General features: G+C 43.2%; 1 protein-coding gene across 2 annotated transcripts in view; it reads left to right on the forward strand.

Annotated features, from left to right (window-relative positions):
• The window catches only part of ADAMTS12 (ADAM metallopeptidase with thrombospondin type 1 motif 12), a 394,308-nt gene that overhangs the window by 254,938 nt on the left and 118,281 nt on the right, over nucleotides 1-21,089 (forward strand). The window contains exons 13-16 of one of the 2 annotated variants that reach the window (XM_032628621.1): nucleotides 2,577-2,710; nucleotides 10,179-10,299; nucleotides 16,876-17,120; nucleotides 18,789-18,927. In XM_032628621.1, the coding sequence (XP_032484512.1) occupies nucleotides 2,577-2,710; nucleotides 10,179-10,299; nucleotides 16,876-17,120; nucleotides 18,789-18,927 (639 nt within the window). The remainder of the gene's footprint in view (nucleotides 1-2,576; nucleotides 2,711-10,178; nucleotides 10,300-16,875; nucleotides 17,121-18,788; nucleotides 18,928-21,089) is intronic. The other variant, XM_032628622.1, reaches the window with a different exon arrangement.

Genomic DNA, 21,089 nt, shown 5'->3' on the forward strand with positions numbered 1-21,089 from the left:
GTACCACGCTGAGTGCTTGACATATAGTCTCTGTCTTAATCCTCACTATTAATTACCCTGCAAGGGAGGTATTATTATCCTCATTTTTCAGACGAGGAAACTGAGTCACAGAAAGGTTAAGTCACTTTCTCAGGGTAATATTAGACTTTCATGAGCTAGAATCTGCTACATCTGATCTCTGTAGAGGTAATGGCTTTTACATCTGCTCTCTGTAGAAGTAATGGCTCCAGGGGCTAACGATTCTCACCATATTTAAGACCCATGAAAGATTATTAAAATGGAGTCCAGTGGGTATTCTACCAAGTTTGCTTCTCAGATATGATCCATGAATAAATGCATTGTCTAATAACACGAAGAGTGGTTACTTTAAATATCTCATCAAAGCATTTGTTTTTTGTTAAAAATAATTCTGTGCCTGTACGTTAGGGGTTAATAGCGTGAGCGCTGAGCTAAACCATCAGCTTCTACTGTACCACTCATACTGTGAGATCTTGGAAAACTTAATCTCTCTACGCCTAAATTTTCTCTTCTAAATGGGGATAATAAAAGAACTAACATCATAGGGTAGTTGTGATGGTTAAAATGAAATCAGATAACCACTGCAAAGCACAAGAAGATCTGGAAAATAACGTTCAAGTAATACATTGGCTGTTATTTTAACAAAGCAACTTTCCCTTAGCTCACTAAATAGACAAGACTAGCAAAAGCCTCTGGGTAGTTTCATCCTTCAGGGAGGGAGTCAAACAGCACAAGCCCAGAGGGAGTAAAACTAAGGCAGACATTGGAACTTGACCATTCTGGAATTCAGTGCAATGCTTGCCTTTGGATGGGGGTTTACTTGCTGTGAGGACCCGTTTTTACAACCCTGAGAGTGAATGCCTTCTTAGAATTCACACCCTCAGGCACCTCTAGTCCCAGCCCTCCCCAGCAGGCTGGAACAGGTAATTCCTTTAGAAAAGCTCCAGAATAATTAAGGGCTGCTTCGTCTTTGTGCTTCATGTGTCCAAATAGAAAATCTCAAATCTAAATTCTAAAGCTCAAATCAAAGCTTTTGAAAAAGTGTTTCCCCTGCCTCCGTCCTTCTACTTGTTGTTTCCTGAAATGATTCCCTGGACTCAGCACACCTGGATGGATGCTCTCATCTCTCAGAGAGCAGAACTTCTCCCAGGTGGCTCCCTCTAAGCACTTCTATTCAAGTTCAGGCAGTCACAGAGCTAATCATGCTGCCGGGAATGAAGATTTACAGTAGTACTGAATTACGCCTTGTCTCCGGGGTCTGCTGGCCCTTTTCCGACGGCACTTTGTGATCTCTCCAGCTCATTTTAACTTTATTCATTTTCTCAGACAACTTATCCACTGCAGTTTATATAAAATCGGTTGGCATTCTTTATTTGCTTTTACCTTTCTCCTTTAAGTTTTAAACAGATGCTTTAGAAATTGTCTCAAGTTCCTCCAGAGTTTCAGTGTTTGAGTTTTACTCTAAGTTATATTTGTGTAAGTTGTACACTTTTGTTTCTTTACCACATGGACCACTGCATCCTTGAGCAGCCCTACCTAGAGCTGTGCACGTTGGCCTTGCATTTGGGGCCCATCCACACTGAGGTGGGTCCAAGGCAAACGGCCTTACGGGCGGTCTCATTGAGCCCTCAGCTGGTCACACCACCAAGAAACTAGCAGCCCTTCCCCCAGTAAACAGACCCAGAAGAGACCCCAAAAGGATTTTTCTGAAGAGGATACTCTCAAATTTTTCACTTAAAGAGAAGACGACGTAACATTCAAAGAAAATTAACTATTTGAATTCTTATCATATACAGATATTACCTATTAAAATTTTTAGGACAGTTTGTTTTAAAAGTTACCTCTTTTTCTGGTTATTCGAAGTACCTACGTATAGATACACATTTTATTAAGTAAATCTTTAGAACGATTCTGTGCAGGAGATCACTCACCAGGGAACAGAAAATTGAACCTTAGAATGGATTCAGTGCAGGAACCAGCATGATGGGATGGACCAGTATGATAAGCAAGGTGGCTTCTGCTTTAGCGAAACAGCAGATCTTTTGTTTCTATGTGGTTGTAAACCTATGTCCAAGGACTTCTTGGACTTGAGAACAAGGGAGAATATTTGTTGGGGGTGGTTTATGATAGTGGCAGTGGTGTTAGTAATGAGCTGGCCCCATGGGAGCATCTCCCCTGGTGGTCCGCTTACTTTGCTGCAAAATACCAGGCAAACGTGATGCTTGTCTGGAGTCCTGCATCACTGGTTGCTATGACTTATTTTCTGCGTTAACCCCAGATGCTCACTGCCTTATTTTTATAAGCACAGTTCAACATGGGATTGAAAGGTCTCATCATTTGTAACAAAAGGCGTAGCATTTTAAAGCAAACTTCCCAGTTTAATTTGTTGTAAAACGCTTTAAAAGAAAGAAGCCTGCATTACAGCATGTGTCACAGAAAGGGAGAAGTTGGGAATCTCCAGATGAATGACACTTGGGGATTCATACATACAAAATCCTGGGGGAAGGGTGCTGAGCAAGAAAGCTAACTTGCAAGGATTTGTCTCTTTTTCACTTCAGCACGTCCTTGTGAGCTCTACTGCCGACCCATAGATGGCCAGTTTTCCGAGAAAATGCTGGATGCTGTCACTGATGGTACCCCTTGCTTTGAAGGCGGCAACAGCAGAAATGTCTGTATTAATGGCATATGTAAGGTATTGGGTATGTTTCCTTAATCTACAACTTTATAAAACCATGATCTTTATTAATTCGGGAAGTCAGATGTGCTAATCTTTTGCTTTCACGGTATTTGCATGTGGTCTGGTATTTTTATATGGTCTGTGAGACAAGACTTTTCAGTGTTCATCAAAATCACAGTTAGGAGCTGAATGTCCTCCTGCTGTCGTCTTCGTTTCTTGATCTGTTGATGTGCTCTGTGATATTATTTTAGGCATGAAGCTGGGTCAAGTTGAAGAAGAACCAAATTAAAGGAGGAATTACTAGGAAAAGGCAACTCGGATTATTTCAGTGATATTGAATTGTTTGTTGGTTGCTTGCCAACAGAGTTAGTTAAATTCGAGGAAAAACTGAAATTAATAATTGTGTAGTGTTTTTCACAGAACATTTTGACATTTCATTCTCCATTAATCACCAACATGAGCTCCTTAGGAAGAGAGATGGCATGGCAGGTAGTTATAAACCAGGTCTTCTGATTTCGATTTAACTTTTTCACATTGACTCCATTAAAAAATTCTGCCTAGGGCTTCCCTGGTGGCGCAGTGGTTGAGAGTCCGCCTGCCGATGCAGGGGACACGGGTTCGTGCCCGGGTCCGGGAAGATCCCACATGCCGCGGAGCGGCTGGGCCCGTGAGCCATGGCCGCTGAGCCTGCGCGTCCGGAGCCTGTGCTCCGCAACGGGAGAGGCCACAGCAGTGAGAGGCCCGCGTACCGCAAAAAAAAAAAAAAAAAAAAAAAAAATTCTGCCTTTATATAAAGTACTTAGATCTGATTTTTTAATGCTTTTATGTGTACAAACATTGAAGAATTTATCCCCATTGCTCACAGTCTGTTTTGCAAGAAACTGATGAACAAGTTTTGTGATCCAACACTCAGGCATAAATCTCAGTTTAAAGAGAAGGTGTTTTTAATCAGTGGAAAAAGAAAATACATAAAAATACTCAATTAACTATTAGTAACTATTAGTAACTATTAGTAAAGCATAACGGCTTAGTGCTCAGGCTCTAGAATATGAACCCTAGCTGTATAACTCTATACATCTTTCTAAGACTCAGTTATCTTTCATAAAATTGGGATATTAACATATTTTAGATTAAATAAGGTCATATAGGTTAAGCCCTTAACGGAGCCCCTGGCACACAATAAACTCTTAATATATTTTATTTGTTTTTGCAAATAATTATCACAGTTTTTTCCACTGGACCGAATTGTTGCCATGAAAAGCTCCTGCCCGTAAACTGTTAGCACGCTGGGAAGGTGAATTTATCACCTTGCAGTTACTGATGGACTTATTCCAGTAGCGACCAAGGCAAAGGAGGCGACATGATGATTCCCAGGACTGAGTGAGCTAACAACAAGCCATAATCAGACTCTAAATTGGAAAGGGCTCAGGCAGAATTCTCTTCCTGACACGCTAATTACCACTGTAGCTACAAAGAGCTGAAAATAATTAATATATTTTAGGTTAGACCTGTTCCCTAGAGCAGGAAAAAGTTTATTTAGCCCCATTGCCATTTAATACAGTGGTTCTCAGGCCTGGCTGCCTATTAGAATCAGCTGGAAAGCTTTTTTTTTTTTTTTTTTTTTGCAGTACGCGGGCCTCTCACTGTTGTGGCCTCTCCCGTTGCGGAACACAGGCTCCGGACGCGCAGGCTCAGCGGCCACGGCTCACGGGCCCAGCCGCTCCGCGGCATGTGGGATCCTCCCGGACCGGGGCACCAACCCGCGTCCCCCGCATCGGCAGGCGGACCCTCAACCACTGCACCACCAGGGAAGCCCTGGAAAGCTTTTAAAACCTACTGATGCCTGGCTCTATCTCCACCCTATTAATTCAGAATTGATGTGATTTGGTCCTGAGCACTGGTATTTCTAAAACTCCTCAGGTGATTGCCATACGCTGCTGGGGCTGAGGACTTCAGTCATCCAAAAACCAATGTGATGCTAAAATTATCTTTTAGACCTAAATACCTTTGCACGCACAGAGACAGTAGCTTTAGCTTGTGATGGAAAAAACAGATATTTTGAACAAAACATAAGGGGTCTTGGGTATCTCTCTTGAAACCAGTTAAATCAGCTTAATCGAATAAGCCAAATTCTCTCAGCTTGCCTTTTTCTTTTTGGAAACCAGTTAAGCCTTTTAGAAGCTTTAATTACTTTCTGTCTACACCACACTGAGTCAAGTTTTTAAGCAGAAAAAAATATGTCAAATCAAGTTTCCCTTAATAGCCTAAATACAGTTTATCTTTTAAAGATCCAGATTGTAGTTATTTTCAGCTTTTGTTAGTCTTCTTATTCATTTACCACAGTTTTTTCAAAGGGAATTGAACGTGTATTGAAATAAAAAGTTACACCATCAGAAAAAAATATATATGTGCCTACTTCATCTTCTTTGTGGATATGAAAATATTTGCTTATATTCATATGAATACTTGTATTTGCTTATACTCATATACTTAGCTATTTGGAAATTATGATATTTGCCAACATTTTGGTATCTTAGATTTGCAGATTTTGTTGTCGAGGAAATTATCCAACGTTGATCAGAACTGAATTTGTTTTAGGAAGTATCTGTCTGTGCCCCTCCCCCAATTTTTTAACTGGTACTGAACCCCTAAGCTGCTTTTTTTCTATTTATTGAATTTTTTTCTACCATTTCATTTACTTAACTGTATCTACACAAGGCCAAGATTTTTAAGTAAAGTGGTATTTACAGTTAAATTATTTTCTCCTTTCCTTTTTTAATCACAAGTACAACATGCGGTAAGCTTTTAAATATATGAGCAGATATTCCCACCCCTCTTCCACCTGTCCCAGCTCTGCAGTCTTACCTGCTGTCTTAAGACAGGCTGCTAACCATCCACCTTGCTCACCCCTTTCTCTTGGTAACCAGTTCTTTGACTTTCGGTTCCTTCACTCGTCCCTTTTCTCCCAGTCAGCAAAGCTTTGGCTTCATTGCTTCCCCAAGCAGCCTGGATGCCCTGACCTTGCACATCAGCCATCCCCTAGATTTCTCCTCTCAGCCTTCCATCAACCTCTTTTCCCAGGACCCTGATTCTGACCAACCCAACCACAATGACTTTTTGTTCTGACAAGCAGTCTACTATACACTTCTTAAAATAATAATTCAACTTTGTGAATTTGTGCCCTTACAAAGTCAGTGTCTTCAACCCCAGCCAAGTCCTTAACCTTACTCGACAATCTTCCTACCTGCCCTAAGTTAGCTCCCCTTCTCGTTGCTCTCAGAAACTCTCCTGAACCTTCTTTGTTCTCTCTCAAGGCCATTTTGGCCATCTCAGTGATTGACTGAACACCCCAAAATCAATTTCTCTGGGCCAGATGTCTTTCTAGAAGGCCACATCCTATCTCTTGGCCCTTAAAATTATGGTGAGGAAAGCATTATTGCTGCTGTCCCATTTATTAAAGGACAAGATCATTTACCTGTTCTCAGTTAAACATAACTGGCATTATTTTCACACTAAGGTTTCATTAGCTGGGACTGAATCTCCTCTTGGAATCAGGCATCTTTCCAGTCTCTACCTTTGCCAAGGGACTGTAGAAAGAAATGACGACATTCTAAGTGGCTTAGGTCAAGGCGCCAGTTGGTATTTCAGTCCTCAGTTACTTGAGAATTTACTAAGTAAAACAGTAAAACTCATAAGGAAGAAATGAGAATTGGTAAGAATACGTATTACTTGTTCACTCACGTAGGGCTGAAAGCCTAGTGAAAGACTGGGACCTGACTTCTCTAAGTAATACTCAAGATAGGATGCTCTTCAGTTCAAATGACAGGGTCAAGAATTGATGATACACTTCTGCATGGGAAAGGAAACAGTCATCGGAATAAAGAGGCAACCTACAGAATGGGGGACAATATTTGCAGACCATATATACAATAAGGGGTTAATATCTAAAATGTATGAGAAACTCCTACAGCTCAACAGCAGAAATACAAATAACCTGATTTTAAAAATGAGCCAAGGACTTGAATAGACGTTTCTCCAAAGAAGATATACAGATGGCCAACAGGTATATGAAAAGGTGCTCAACATCATTAAACATAGAGAAATACAAGTGAAACTCATGAGATATCACCTCATACCTGTTAGGATGGCCATCACCAAAACACAAAAGATAACAAGTATTGGTGTGGATGTGGAGAAATTGAAAACCGGTGCACTGTTGGTGGGAATGTACAATGGTGCAGCCACTATGGAAAAGAGTATGGAGATTCCTCAAAAAAATAAAAATATTTATTTTAATTAAATTAAAGTATTTATTTTTTAATTAAATTTAAAATATTTAATTTTTACCCTATGACCCAGCAATGTCAGTTCTGGGGTATGTATCCAAGAGAATGAAATCAGGATCTTGAAGTGACATCTGTACGCCCGTGTCCATAACAATATTATTCACTAGCCAAGATACGGATGGAAACAACCCAGATGTTCATCAACAAATGGATAAAGAAAATGTGGTATATACATACCATGGAATGTTGCTCAACTTTAAAAAAGAAGGAAATCTTGACATTTTGACAACATGGGTGAGCCTGGAGAACGTTGTTAAGTGAAACAAGTCAGTCGCAGAAGGATAAATGCTACAGGATCCCACTTATATGAGAATCTAAAATAGTCTAACTCATCGAGGCAGAGAAGAGGATGGTAGTTGTCAAGGGAGCAGTGGAGAGTTGCTGTTCAACGGGTATAAAGTTTCATTTACGCAAGATGAATGAGTCCTAGAGCCCTGCTGTACAACGCATTGCCTGTGGTTAACAACAGTATATTGTGCCCTTAAAATTTTGTGACGAGGGTAGGTCTCATGGTAAGTGTTCTTACCACACACATACACAAAAGGGACACAAGGAAACTTTTGGAGCTGATAGATATGTCTATTGTCTTGATTGTGGCAATGGTTTCACAGGTGTTTGTATGAGTCCAAACTCATCAAATTATAAAATTAAATATGTGTAGTATTTTATATATCAGCTACACCCCCAAGAAAGCTGTTTTTTAAAGAAAGAAATAATGATAGGAAATTAAAGGGATTTTCTTTTTTTAAAAAGAAATGCAGCCTGTTGGGAGGCTATCTGGCCGCCTTAGACGCACATCGGAGGAGAGACATACTGGATCAGAGCCCCTCTGATCCGGCTGAAGGCAGAAAGACAGATTGCTGTGGCCCTGTTGCCAGAGCACAGGACGTGGAAGAGAGGAATGTCTGTTCATTTTCCCCTGAGAGCCTTACATTTTATGTATAGCAAGGAGGACGGGCTTCTGCCGCCTTCGGTTATGTACTCAGTTCGGTGTTGAGTGTGCTGTGCACAGCTGATGGAGGAACAGAAGGGTGAAGTCTCCACAAGAACCACACACTATACTGTGGGCCAGCCTACTGGGGTATGTGTGTTTCCCTCCCCGCCCCTGCCCCCCAGGGATGCAGGCAAATATTGATGGAGGAGAAAGATGGGCTCAAGGTATTTGTTTTTCTGGCTTTCTTTCCTTTTTCCTTCACATGTTTTATCCATCCCCTCCTGGTAGAGATTGTTTTTAAACACTTCAGTATGTTGCAAAGTATGTTTCCCTGGCTGGTTCCAAATCAGTGAAGGAATGATGGTCACTGAGAATAGGATTTGTAAAGGTCAGCTTATTAGAGGATGCTCAAGCTTGACGTAAACGTATCACTTGTGACGGGTTGACATTTTGCTTATAACCAGTGAAGGCACACATCCAGACAATTTCTTTCTTTTCCATTGTGATTAGTGTTGTTAAGTTTTTTTTTAATCTCTTAGCAGTTTATTTTTCCCAACTGGGTCAAGTAGCACCGTCTTTGGATCTAAAGGAAGTTAGACATGGTTAACCTGAGTAAAGGCGCTATTTTTGTCTGTGGGCCTTAATTCTCTGTTTAGAATTAAGGTGGAGGGAGGGTGTATTTAAAGACCTAAATGGTTCTTCCTTTCAGTCGATCTGAGGTGGCTTTAAAATAAGAAAGGAAATTATCTTTGAGAGAGAAAAAACTACCTGGGCACAACTCTTCTTCCCAAACAGAAAAGAAAAATCCAATTAATATAAAATGGTGTAGGGACTTTGTTGGTAGTACAGTGGTTAAGGATCCACCTGCCAATGCAGGGGACACAAGTTCGAGCCCTGGCCTGGAAAGATCCCACATGCCGCAGAGCAACTAAGCCCGTGTGCCACAACTACTGAGCCTGAACTCTAGAGCCCGTGAGCCACAACTGCTGAGCCCGCACGCCACAACTACTGAAGCCCACGCGCCTAGAGCCCGTGCTTCGCAACAAGAGAAGCCACCGCAGTGAAAAGCCCGCACACTGCAAAGGAGAGTAGCTCCTGCTCGCCGCAACTAGAGAAAGCCTCCACGCAGCAACGAAGACCCAACACAGCCATAAATAAATAAATACATAAATAAATAGAAATTTTAAAAAATATATAATATGGTGTAGTCTTTCCTCTTTATTCTACCACTGAAATGTAGTTAAGGAGTATAGGCCGTAGAAGAGAGCAAGGAACAGAAGACTTCAGTGGATGTTCACGTGTTTTCCATGACTTTCCATCTGAGTGTTAACGATTCTCTGGTATTTGATGCTACCACACACCCCAAGTTTAATTACTCTCCTTTTCCAGAATGGGAATTGGATGGGAAAGGCTTGGCCATATTGGGGGGTGGAGGAGAAGGAACCAGTGGAGAGGGAAGGATGATGACTTGGGAGGACCAATGGACAGAACACTGAGAAGTGGTCAGGCCCAGAGCGCAAGAACATGATTAGGCCAGGCTCAGGGGAGAAATGAGCAGTTCTTCCTCTGCAGCTGGAGGGAAGGAGGTCAGCATGGCTGGGATACGGCTACATGTGACAGGTGGTGGGCTGGGGTCATAGGAGGCTCCAGAGCATCTGCTGATGGGCCTGCAGATCTGAGATCTCATCCCTCACGGGACTGGAATGGTCTCAGCATGAAGCCAGGTTTTCCCCCAGGGCTGCCAGTTCAGACAGGAACCACAGAGCATATCCCCAGTGAGGAATGTAAAGGGAATGAACGACTAAGTATAGGTGGAGTCATTCCGTCATCCCTGGGAATCTCATTAGAGAGGAGGGGGCATGAGGTTTGCACATCTGAAAGGGATTTGCTGTTCCACCGACAATGATTCCAAGACATTTTCATGGTTCCACTTTTGGAAGTGTGTTCAATCCTGCTTCTCAGGGGAAATTGCAGATGCATTCAGTGTGTACCTCTTTCCCCTCAAAGCAAGTATTTCCTTTAGCATCACTGGGTGCTTTGGGTATTCTTCTAGCCACCACCAGGAAGAGGAAACATTTATCTTGTATCTGCCCCCACCACAATCTCATCCAGAGCAAAGTGGGGGGAAGGAGGAGTCAAAAGTCCAGGGTAGGTGTGGCCTCTCCCGCCTGAGTCATTCGTCCTCAACCTCTCTTCCCCGCAGATGGTCGGCTGTGACTATGAGATCGATTCCAACGCCACGGAGGATCGCTGTGGTGTGTGCCTTGGGGATGGCTCAGCCTGTCAGACCGTGAAGAAGGTGTTTCAACAGAAAGAAGGATCTGGTAATAAACACATAAATAATTGAGGTGGCAGGGGACTGAGAATGAAGGTCAAGATGGAGTGTTACTCTTTTTAAGCAGATTGTGACTTTCACAGAATTCAAAATGGGTATAGCCTTCACTACAAAGAGATAAAGCTTCCTTGGCAGTTTTAGGAAAGGGGTTGAATGCTAAGCAATTACAGGAAGCATCACATTGCACTAGGGATCTAAGATGGCTTAGTGGCTGTGCACAGGACCAGGTTTAAGAGTGTGGTCCGGGCTTCCCTGGCGGCGCAGTGGTTGAGAGTCCGCCTGCCGATGCAGGGGATACGGGTTCGTGCCCCGGTCCGGGAAGATCCCACGTGCCGCAGAGCGGCTGGGCCCATGAGCCATGGCCGCTGAGCCTGCGCATCCAGAGCCTGTGCTCCGCAGAGGGAGAGGCCACAACAGTGAGAGGCCCACGTACTGCAAAAAAAAAAAAAAAAAAATGTGTGATCGCTGGAGAGGATCCAGGGCTGAAGGCCAATGGACCGAGACCTGGGGGAGAGAAGGGACGAAGAGCTGGCTGAGGAGGGTGGAGACCTAGGAGCAGGTTCTGTAACTGAGGGCAGAGAAGCCAACAGTGGGTTTAAAGGCAGAAGAGTTGGGGTGTAGCTTCAGGACCAGAGGAGAGGCGAGGCAGGGTTGCTTCAATTTGCTCTTATTCCCAGTTCCTCCCTGTAAGGGAGTCCCAGCCAGTGGTGCCTTAAGGCTCTCCAAGTGGCTTCTCCCACCTAACATGCCCTCCTTACTCACATCGTACTATTCCTTTCCCATGATTACCTTTTTCGAGGTTTCTTCCTTGTGCATCTTTGGGCTGTTGATAATCCTCGGGGCATGGAGAGCCCATCTTCATCCCAAATCAGCTGTGACCCCGCAGACTGTCTTCAGTAAAGACAGTTCCCATGATCCCTTGGCACCAGCAGTTGCTGAAGGCATCTTGGGAGGAGGCTAAGTTAGGCCTGGAGATGATGAAGACAACTGAGATCATCTTACTTCAGTCCCCCTCGTCCCCTCCTCCCCAAGAGATACCCTGAGACAAGGATTCAGGTACCATTAGTTTGTATGGAGGTCGGAGAATCCTGGGAAACACCAGTAGGGCATTGGAGGCAGTGAAACAGAGAAAGGGAGGCAGCCAGAAAGGGAGTGTCATTAAGCCAGTTATTATATAGGAGCCAGTGTAGAAGTTATGCTTCCAAAGTTTTCCCGCCCAGGAGGGAAGGCGTTGAGAATACACACCAGCTCCCACTAGCCATTGCTTCACGCTGCTTTGGGGAGGTGGGGGGATCTGGTTGTTAATTCTCTAAATTCCAAGGAATGGAGGTACTGGAAATAGGGTGGCCAGGGGGCACCACCCAGGTAGAGCCAGAGGGGATGGGGCAGTAACCCACGCTGGGGCTGGGGTGATGCCTAGGGTGGAAGTCAGATATAGTGGGGCACCTCCCTTCTAGACTTGCTTAACACCCGGGATGAAGTTACTGAGTATGCCCCTGAGTATCGGGTGTGGTCATTAAATGACCTATTTTTCCCTAGCACACATCACCAGAATTTGGACTTAATCTATTGACTTCCTAAAACTACCACTCTAGACTCCTCTGGCCTTAATTGGCTTCTCTAGACCTCACCAATGCCAGGCCCTCTGACCACTGAATCAAGTCCTGGTCTTATTCACACTGGCCTGCTTTGTTTTGATGCTGGGAACAAGGGACCACATTCTCTGAGCATTCTGGAACTCTCCTACGACTTATTGTGTCACTTAACTCAGTGCCCAAACCACCAGCCTTGATTCCTACCTCTTTTATTTAATCATAACCAGAATGTGTGCAACTTTTGTTTGAAATCTTTTTATGGAACTAGAACAGTTACCGTATAAAATTCACCTTTAATTTTATATTTTAAATGATACGTTTGTATACCTATTGAGTAGATTTGATGCACATAGTAATTTTAAGTCTTTTGGCACAAGAAGTTAATTCAATTTCCACTGTCTGATATATCTCACGTACAGTTTTTCACTTTTACAATTCAGCATGTTGAAAAAAAAAAGTCTATAATCTAAAAAGCAGAGGAAAGACACAATGTCCCTGTTTTTCAACTCTTGCTGCCAGTATCCATATCTTTAGAATAGGAGATCCCTGAAATGGAGTAAAAGCAGCAGCTCCCTGGAATTATGTGTGTACCTGACCACCTGGATCCCATCTACTTACTGATTCTGCGTGTTTATGTGCTTAGTTCTTCCGGCTGTAGCTCCCTAGACTCTGCCACTGATCTTTATGGTCAAAAGATTAAATTCATATAGAGTTAGGAATTGACAACAATTACAAATTATGCTAAAATTACCATCTTAATCCCATAATGAGGCATGTTCTGGACTTTTGCTTGCGGCTCCCTAGGCTCTGTGACAAAATGAAAATGATCATGAACGAATGGAACCCATTAAGAACACTCACAGCACAGGTTGGAGGGCTGTGGCCGCAGTGTGGGTGTAGGGTCTATACAAGTCTGGGCGGTGGGACATGAGACCCTTTTAGGAAGAAATGATACGACTTCATGACTCAGAGTTGCTCCTAGGCTGTTCCGTAAGGTTCAATTTCTTTGCTGTAGATTCAAGAGAAAATAGGGACCTTTCTAAGATTTTAGGGAGGGTGAATGACCTAAGGAGGTCAGTGTCATAGAAAGACTAGTTTGCCAGCAACATACAAAGTTGCCCAGAATAGGAGAGCCCAGTGCTGGGAACCCGAACATTAACCCAGGTTCAGGAGATAAGGGCCTGGACTAAAGAAGTTCATGTAAAAGGGATGAGAATCATGTAAGAAAACATTCCAGAGACAGAACCAGAGGCAGAAGGTAGGACATAATGATAAGAGAGGACATGAAACCATGTTTACCAAAATACCACCTTACTTGGAGACTGTCCTATGTCATGCTCTCCAGGAAACCTTGAGTTGGAAGGGGTAGGGAGAGTGACTGGACACTTTACACGGGAGTTTTCCCATCAAAAGAGCTGAAAGACCTCCAGGGCTCAGGGCTGTGAGGAAGCATTTAGGGTCAGGAAGCCCCTGTCGGTGTCTATTCCCTCTGCTATGTTTCCACTAGTTTCCAGCAAGAGGATTATGGTTGCTCACAATGTGTTCCAAGACTCCAGACCCCTTACAACCCTCTTTTGAAATAATTTTGAGGCTAAAACTCCAAATCCAGGGCAGTTTAATTCTCAGTACATCTGCCTGGCGAATGTATCTGTACGTAGCTCTTCCTCACTGTGATTTGTGAGCAGGTCAAATGCAGTTTTGGATCTGAACCAGACAGCAATGTGTCACTGCTGTCAAGCCAGGCTTCAGAAGATGGATCTGTCTTTCCCAGGAGCCCCCTCACAGAAACCATGGCATCTTGGCCTGCAGTGAGAATGGTCTTGCTCGCCACACACTGACAGCACAGATCATAAAAAAAAAAAAAAAAAGACAAGCTGGTAGTTGTAGTTAAATTGCCTGGGTTAACAGTATGACCTCTTTATAAACACATTTTTATTTGAAGTGACAGACTAGAAACCAAATATGCCAGTGGGTAAATCCTTTTTTTAGAATAGTTGAATAAGACGCATATTAGCACCAATAATCCATTGTCACTCTTGTGATATGTCTTCAGAAGTGAGACCAGTCTTCTGCTCCATCCTCAAAGGCCCTGAATATTCTTTTAGCTCAAGGTGTTCAAGACTCAGTAGTGGGATGGTTTCTCCAGGTGGTCTCCCTGGGCCTAGAGGCTCCTTCTTTGAGGTCAAGATTATGTTTTCCACTTCCCCCAACACTGGTGCAAAAGAATCGTGTTTACTGAGGAAAACGGAAGAAAACTGATTTACTGAATGAATATATTCATCGTTCTTAATACTTTGGAGATATTCTTACCAACCCTGAAAATCTGACCTTGACATAGAATCAATGTCTCAATGACCCTTCACCCCCTAAAACTTTTTAATATGATTCTCATTTCTGTAAAGAAGACCCATGAGGATGAGACATTCAAGGGGATTTTTTTTCATCTCTGTTCTACCAATCACATTTTTTCATTAAAAATGCTGTATTAGGAGTTGGTTAGCAAAGCCTGGTTATAGAGGTGTGTGTGTGTGTGTGTGCGCGCGTGTGTGTGTGTGTGTGCGTGTGTGTGTGGCCATGTGATGGCATAGATTTCTTCCTCTCTTGGGAACTCAGTTTCCTCATTTTATGGATAAAGAGATTGATGGTCATTCCCTTCCACCTAAACGTCCATTAACAGTTGGCTTATTAAATAAATGGGTTTATGTCATTTTGGCAGTTGTTGAAATGCTAAAAAAATGTGGAAAGATATGGAAGGTATATTAAATTTAAAAAGCAATAGTTAAAATAGTTCACATAGTATGATCTCACTTGTTTAAAAAAGTATGTGTATGTGTGTTTATACATGCAAAGAAAGGTTTTGGAAGAGAATCCAAGAAACTATTAACTGTAATTATCTTTGGGACATAGGACCCTGGGTGGAGGGAAATGGAAACTTTTACTTTTCATTTTATACTCCTCTCTTTTGTGGCTTATTTTGTCATGTGTAAAGGAGTCTGGTGGCTATGTTATGGTTCTTTTCGACTCCAAACACCACAATTTTATCTTTTGGGCTCCTTTTAGGTATTCTTTTGCAAAAATATATTACAAATATGTATTGCTTTTGCTCATGGCTAAATCTGCCTCCGTTTACATCTTCTTTCTACAAACTGTTCGGAAGCAGCAATTATATTCAAGGAAAGCTTTTATTTTAAATTTGATATACTTCGCCTTTTGATAAGACAGAATCTACACAAAATATTTCTAATTTTAGATTTTCTTAAGTGGAAGGTAAAAGGCAAACTCTTTTGGGTTTTTTCCTCATCTAGTTCTCACTGTTTTTTGTTTTGGCTTGGTTTTTTGTTTGTTTTTAAACAAGGCATATGGTGGTTGCCATATTCTTTAATGCTAGTTGACTTTATGCGTGAGCTCTGCTATGAGAAGCTCTGCTATGCTGCAGGGAGCAATGCTCCACAGGCATTTTAAACAATTACATCACCCTCCATTACATGTGATTAAATATTTTTCCTGAGCTAGTTGTAACCTAATAGTTTCAATGAGCTGTCTCAGGCAAGTGTGTGAGGGCCCAGTGGAATTTAATCAAGTACTTCAGGCCCCATACATCACTCCTTTGGATGGGAGCTGCCAGTTCGAAAAAATAGAGCTGAGGTTGTGGCCTGTACCCAGCTTCTGAGTAAATCGTTCCTGCTGGCCAGACGTGGGTTTTAATTCCTAGGATCCCATGCTATGTTAATGTCTGAGGGAAAGAGGGCAGTCAGGGCACTTTTAGGTGACAGAGATGAGGGTGTGTTTGTTAGTCAAAAAAAACCTTTGTGTATATCCAGTGGAAAATGATCAAGGTCTTAAAATCAAGTTTTGTATGGAAAAGGTAAAGGAACAGAGAAAATTTAGCTGGGAGGGATGTCAGACATCATCTCATTCAACGTCCTTCATTGTGCAGATGACATTCAAAGAAGTTAGATAAGTCAATGGACATCATGGAGCTCGTTCGTGGCAGTGTAGAAACTAGAATCGGATGTCTGACTCCCATGCCCCAGTACTCCTTGCCCAATGCCAGCCCCAGCGTCTTTCCATTCTATCACAGCTATGAGATGACGGTTCATTTGAAGCATAAACAGAATGAATGCATAAAAGGCTTAGCCTAGAGCCTGGCAAAGAGAGGAAGCCATTATGTGTTCATTCTATTTCTCCCCAGTAGGTCTCCTACCGTAACAACCAATAAGCAAGGATAAGACTGTAGCTAGAATTGATCATGGTCTTTAAGTAGATGTCCTCTGTGCTTTTCCAGAATGTTGGATTAGAACACATGAGAACAACATAAGTTTATGTTTCATCAAAATGTAAGAAAAAATGTGAAAAAAAAACCCCTTTCTAATGAATATAATTGTCCAACAATATAAAAAGCTGTGCTCAGAGCTGAGTTTCTCATCACAAGCTGTATTCAAGAGTGCCAGGTGGCAATCAATCCAAGATTCCCTCCAGAATTCTCTTAATGAATTTAAGCTACGATTAAATTACTTCTAAGGTCTGTCTTTAATTTTCAGGCAATGAGGGTGAGCGAAAGGATGTAGCCACTGCAATGTTTAGGGAGATTAATCCAATAGCAACAAATGCAGAAGCAGAAATGCTAATGGGAAGCTGGCTAGGGGCTGTAACAGTTTGAACTGTCAACAGAAAATCACAGAAAAATAAATGCTGGATCAACCACAAAATGTTCAGAGTTCAATCTGCATTTATTTCACCTCTCCTCTCATGAAACTGATTACATAATGAGTCACAAGGCTCCTGAGAACTCTACTCATGGCCAAGCTTTTAAAGTTCCCCGTAATTAGTGCATCTGCCAGTCCCAGTAACCACCCAGCAGGAAGACAAGGGCACTAAACTGATGGAGATGCTGGGAAGGGGATGGATGTTGAGTCAGAAACAGACTGTGTTTGTTCAGCTAAGCTTGCATGCCTCTCTTCTCTCCTTAGGTTATGTTGACGTCGGACTGATTCCAAAAGGAGCCAGGGACATACGGGTAATGGAGGTTGAGGGAGCTGGAAACTTTCTGGCCATCAGGAGTGAAGACCCTGAAAAATATTACCTCAATGGAGGATTTATTATCCAGTGGAATGGGAACTACAAGCTGGCAGGGACCGTCTTTCAATACGACAGGAAAGGAGACCTGGAGAAACTGATGGCCACAGGTCCCACCAATGAGTCAGTGTGGATCCAGGTAACGCAGAAGCAAAGGAAACTGCTGACGTGTGCACTAGTTAGGATCTTTCTAATTTTCTTTACCAAGGTGTTTGCTAGGGGATATTCATTAAGAATCCTTAGGGGCTTCCCTGGTGGCGCAGTGGTTGAGAGTCCGCCTGCCGATGCAGGGGACGCGGGTTCGTGCCCCGGTCCGGGAGGATCCCACATGCCGCGGAGCGGCTGGGCCCATGAGCCATGGCCGCTGAGCCTGTGCATCCGGAGCCTGTGCTCCACAACGGGAGAGGCCACAACACTGAGAGGCCCGTGTACCACACACACAAAAAAATCCTTAAACCTTCTCTTAGCAAGGAACAGGGAGGGAAGTGAGATATTAGTTTATGCTGCTAATCCTTTATTGCCTAAAATTGGCAAAACCCTTGTGATGAAATGCCACGGGCCCTAAAATCATCTGTTGAATTTAGTTTCCAGTATAGTTGACAGGCTATTTATTTCAGAGTGTGTGTTCCTCAGGTATAAAAGGGATGCTACCAGTCTATGTCAGCCTGGCATGAGTTTCCAAACAGCTTTCCAGCAGTGGTGATGAACTGACATGGTTCTTTCACATGTTATCATGCGGTTGTCCTCAGGCAAAAGGTCTGACTTCGTGAAACTCCTGGAGAAGAGAGGGGTAAAGATGTAGCATGTGCTCTTCAAAGGCACAAGTGATTTGTCTTTCATACTAGCAAAGAACTGTAGAAAAGGAGCGGGGTAATTATAGCAGCAGAGCAAGGCAGGTTGGGGCTGATGGATGGCCCAAGACAGTCACATCTAGCTATAACTCAGCAGTTAGAAGGAAGTCATTTCTGAGCCAGAGATCAGAGCATTCACAGAAGCTGGAGGTCAATGCTTGACAGCTATGATCCGTAAATGTCAGGAGACCTTACATCTTATAGGCCCGCCCCATGGAGCAACCAGTCTACCACCTCTAAGTGTGAGATTAATCCATTTCAAACATGTGGTAAGTAGATTGCCTGCATGAGAGGGAAGTGAGGGGAGGGTCCCAAATTCTGTCTCCAATTTTATGCCTTGGCTAAAACCCACGACCATTTTAATCCCAGAACTATATGCTTTCAAGAAAACTAATCAGCCTGAGAGCTAGAGAAGGGCACCATAAAGCAGCAACAACGGCAACAAAAGTTACTGTTTACTGAGTGCTAGCTATATGCCAACACCGATCTAATCATATCTAGTCACATTACTTTCGTTTGTTTAACCCTTAAAAGCACCCTATTAGTCATGCTATGATTATCCTCACTTTGTAGATGGGGAAAGTAAGGCACAAAGAGATTAAGTAACTTACCCATAACCACAAAGTTAGTACGTACGCAAGGGCACAAGGTGACCTACCAGCCTATTGTTGGAAAGGGCACTCTGGTCATTCCCTCAGAGTAATTCCCGTATGATTAGGCCTCCCATGAATACCCATGAGAATTCAGTCAAGAAATAATAGAATAGGAGCAGATTAACTATAGACATATGTAGACATGCAGGTGGAAGTAGAGCTATTTATGTAATGGTATGTATTCCAGTGCACACCTCCATGACTACTTCAAGATGATGGACATTGTACAGTATTTTTATATGACTGTGGTTTGCAGTATAAAGTCACAACAGACTTTGACATGACCCCGCTCTTGTCCTTTAGCTTCTATTCCAGGTGACTAACCCTGGCATCAAGTATGAGTACACAATCCGGAAAGATGGCCTTGACAATGACGTGGAAAAGCTGGTGTATTTCTGGCAGTATGGCCGCTGGACAGAATGCAGTGTAACGTGTGGGACGGGTGAGAACAGCTCCTCTCTCTATGAATCCACGTCAGCTTCCGAATAGGCCGTGGAGGAAGTTTAAGCCAGCAGTTTGCACTCTCGCCCCTAGGCCTGCAGGGTTCCACAAAGATGGCCCAGGGGCCTCTATGGGGAGTAAATGTGTTGGTCATGGTCTAAAGAAAGACGCCCTTTTCCTTTTATCAGTTTTACATACTGTGCTTCATGAAAGGTTTTGTTTGCAGGAAGGGTTACATGTCTTTTTAAAAAAAGCAGACCAGAAAGGTTTATAACTTCTCTGGTTGAGGACCTGAGGACCACAAAAGTCAAACCACCCACCATAGGTATCCTTTAAATCATGGCCAAATCCAGACCATAACCGTCTCTCTTAATTCCTAGCCCAGTGTTCTTCTGTCTCCAATTTACCAGTTTTTCATAGCTACAAGAAAAACAGTTTTCTCTCGTAAATCAAGCATTGGAGAGGTTCCTTTGCTGTCAAGTGTGTCAGGATGGGACAAGTTCTGCTATGGTAACAAAGAAAACAAAATCTTAAGAACACAATGAAGGTTTATTTTTAACCCAGTCTAAATCTGGCACAGATTAGATGTCCCTGCTTCATCTTGTAGCTGAGACATCTGAAATTGCCCCACAGGGGAAGGGAGAAATTGAAGAGGCTGACTGGCCCTTAATAACGGCCTTGGCCTGGAGTGACGCCAACCACTTCTGCTCATGTTTCATTGGTTGGCCTCAGCCCTGCGGGCACAATCCAACTGCAGAGAGAGGCTGGGAACTGTAAAGGAGTATGTGCTTGTAGAGTGCGGACTCTTGTGGCTGCAGTGCTAGATGAACATTTCTGGGGCCTCTGGGGGCAGGAGTCGGGGCTGTTCTGGTACTTGGGGCTCTTCACTCATTTGGGGGCTTTAATAGTAGACTCGGTCTCTCTTTCTCCTTTTGGATCCTGTCCAAGTCTGTTCGGGAACTTTCTGCCTCTATTGTTACTGCTGCCTATAAAACTAGGACAGCTATTGGCTGAAGTGCCAGAATCAGCAATGTAGCAAAGGGAATCAAAGTGATGGAGAGAAGGGGTCAGGAGAGCACAGCCTCCACCTCCCTGGCTTCCCTCCCGTGTACTTTGCTCCATTTGTTCACTTGCTCCTTCCACCCGCCCACCCCCACCCCCCAGGAAGTAGTCGTGGAAAGAGATCCAGGGACAGACATTGAGTCGTGGCCCATCAGCCTTGTGAACAATTTTCGTATTACTGATTTCTTTCTTTCCCTCCTTCAGTATAGAAAACCAAGAGCTCCCTTTTAGAAATCACAGGAATCCTATGTTCATTTCAAACTGTGTGACATCTTGAAAATCCTGAACCTCTGGAAATCTGTCTAGGTCAAATCTGGCAGCAGCCGTAAAGGGCATCAGTAAGAGTCAGCCCTGCTCTTCCCAGTGCTGCCCATGAGGGCTGGGATCTTTTTGCTGAGAAGCAAAAGCAATTTAAGCAGAAAATAAGTAGGTGAAAAATATTTCCCTGAGGAGAAGTTGGGAGGAAAATGAGGTCATCGGGACTGTAGTTCACAAATACTTTTACGATTTTGCATCCCTTTTGTTCTCTTTTTTGCAGTGACGTACAGGTTTAAGCTTTAAGTTTAAATCATTTATTCCATCCAGGACACCACGGACAGAAACTCAGCCAGTCCTGCCTGAGCAGGGCCTTCTCAGAGAAACACCAGATTATCCACCCTACACCCCCTTCTATTTCAGCATGGGCCGGACCCTTTGCATTGCTTGTGTAGTATTTCAGAGCGTGGGAAATACAATATAAATGGCTGATTTGTGCAGTGATCATAAAGATATATTCGTATTTAGCAAGGAAATGAAACAGCCTTACCAAACCGCGGGCGTTTGGCTTTGATACAACCTGATCCTTCAGGAGCATCTCTGCCTGACTTGGGCAAATGTCACTCTGGTTATTAAACCTTAACAGAAGCTATCATAGTGCTTACTTGAGTTTCAGCCGTGCTATCTATTGGAGTGGCAGTGAGCTCTCTTAATTCTGGCAGAGAAAGATGACGGCATATCTACCTTCACGCTCTCCGACATAGAGAATGAAATGTTAATATTCACATAAGACACTCACTGCTAAATATAAAGATGGAAGACTGCCCGAAACACTGAATCATTCAA

This window comes from Phocoena sinus, chromosome 3 (assembly GCF_008692025.1).
Source record: "Phocoena sinus isolate mPhoSin1 chromosome 3, mPhoSin1.pri, whole genome shotgun sequence".
NCBI classification, from domain to species: domain Eukaryota; kingdom Metazoa; phylum Chordata; class Mammalia; order Artiodactyla; family Phocoenidae; genus Phocoena; species Phocoena sinus.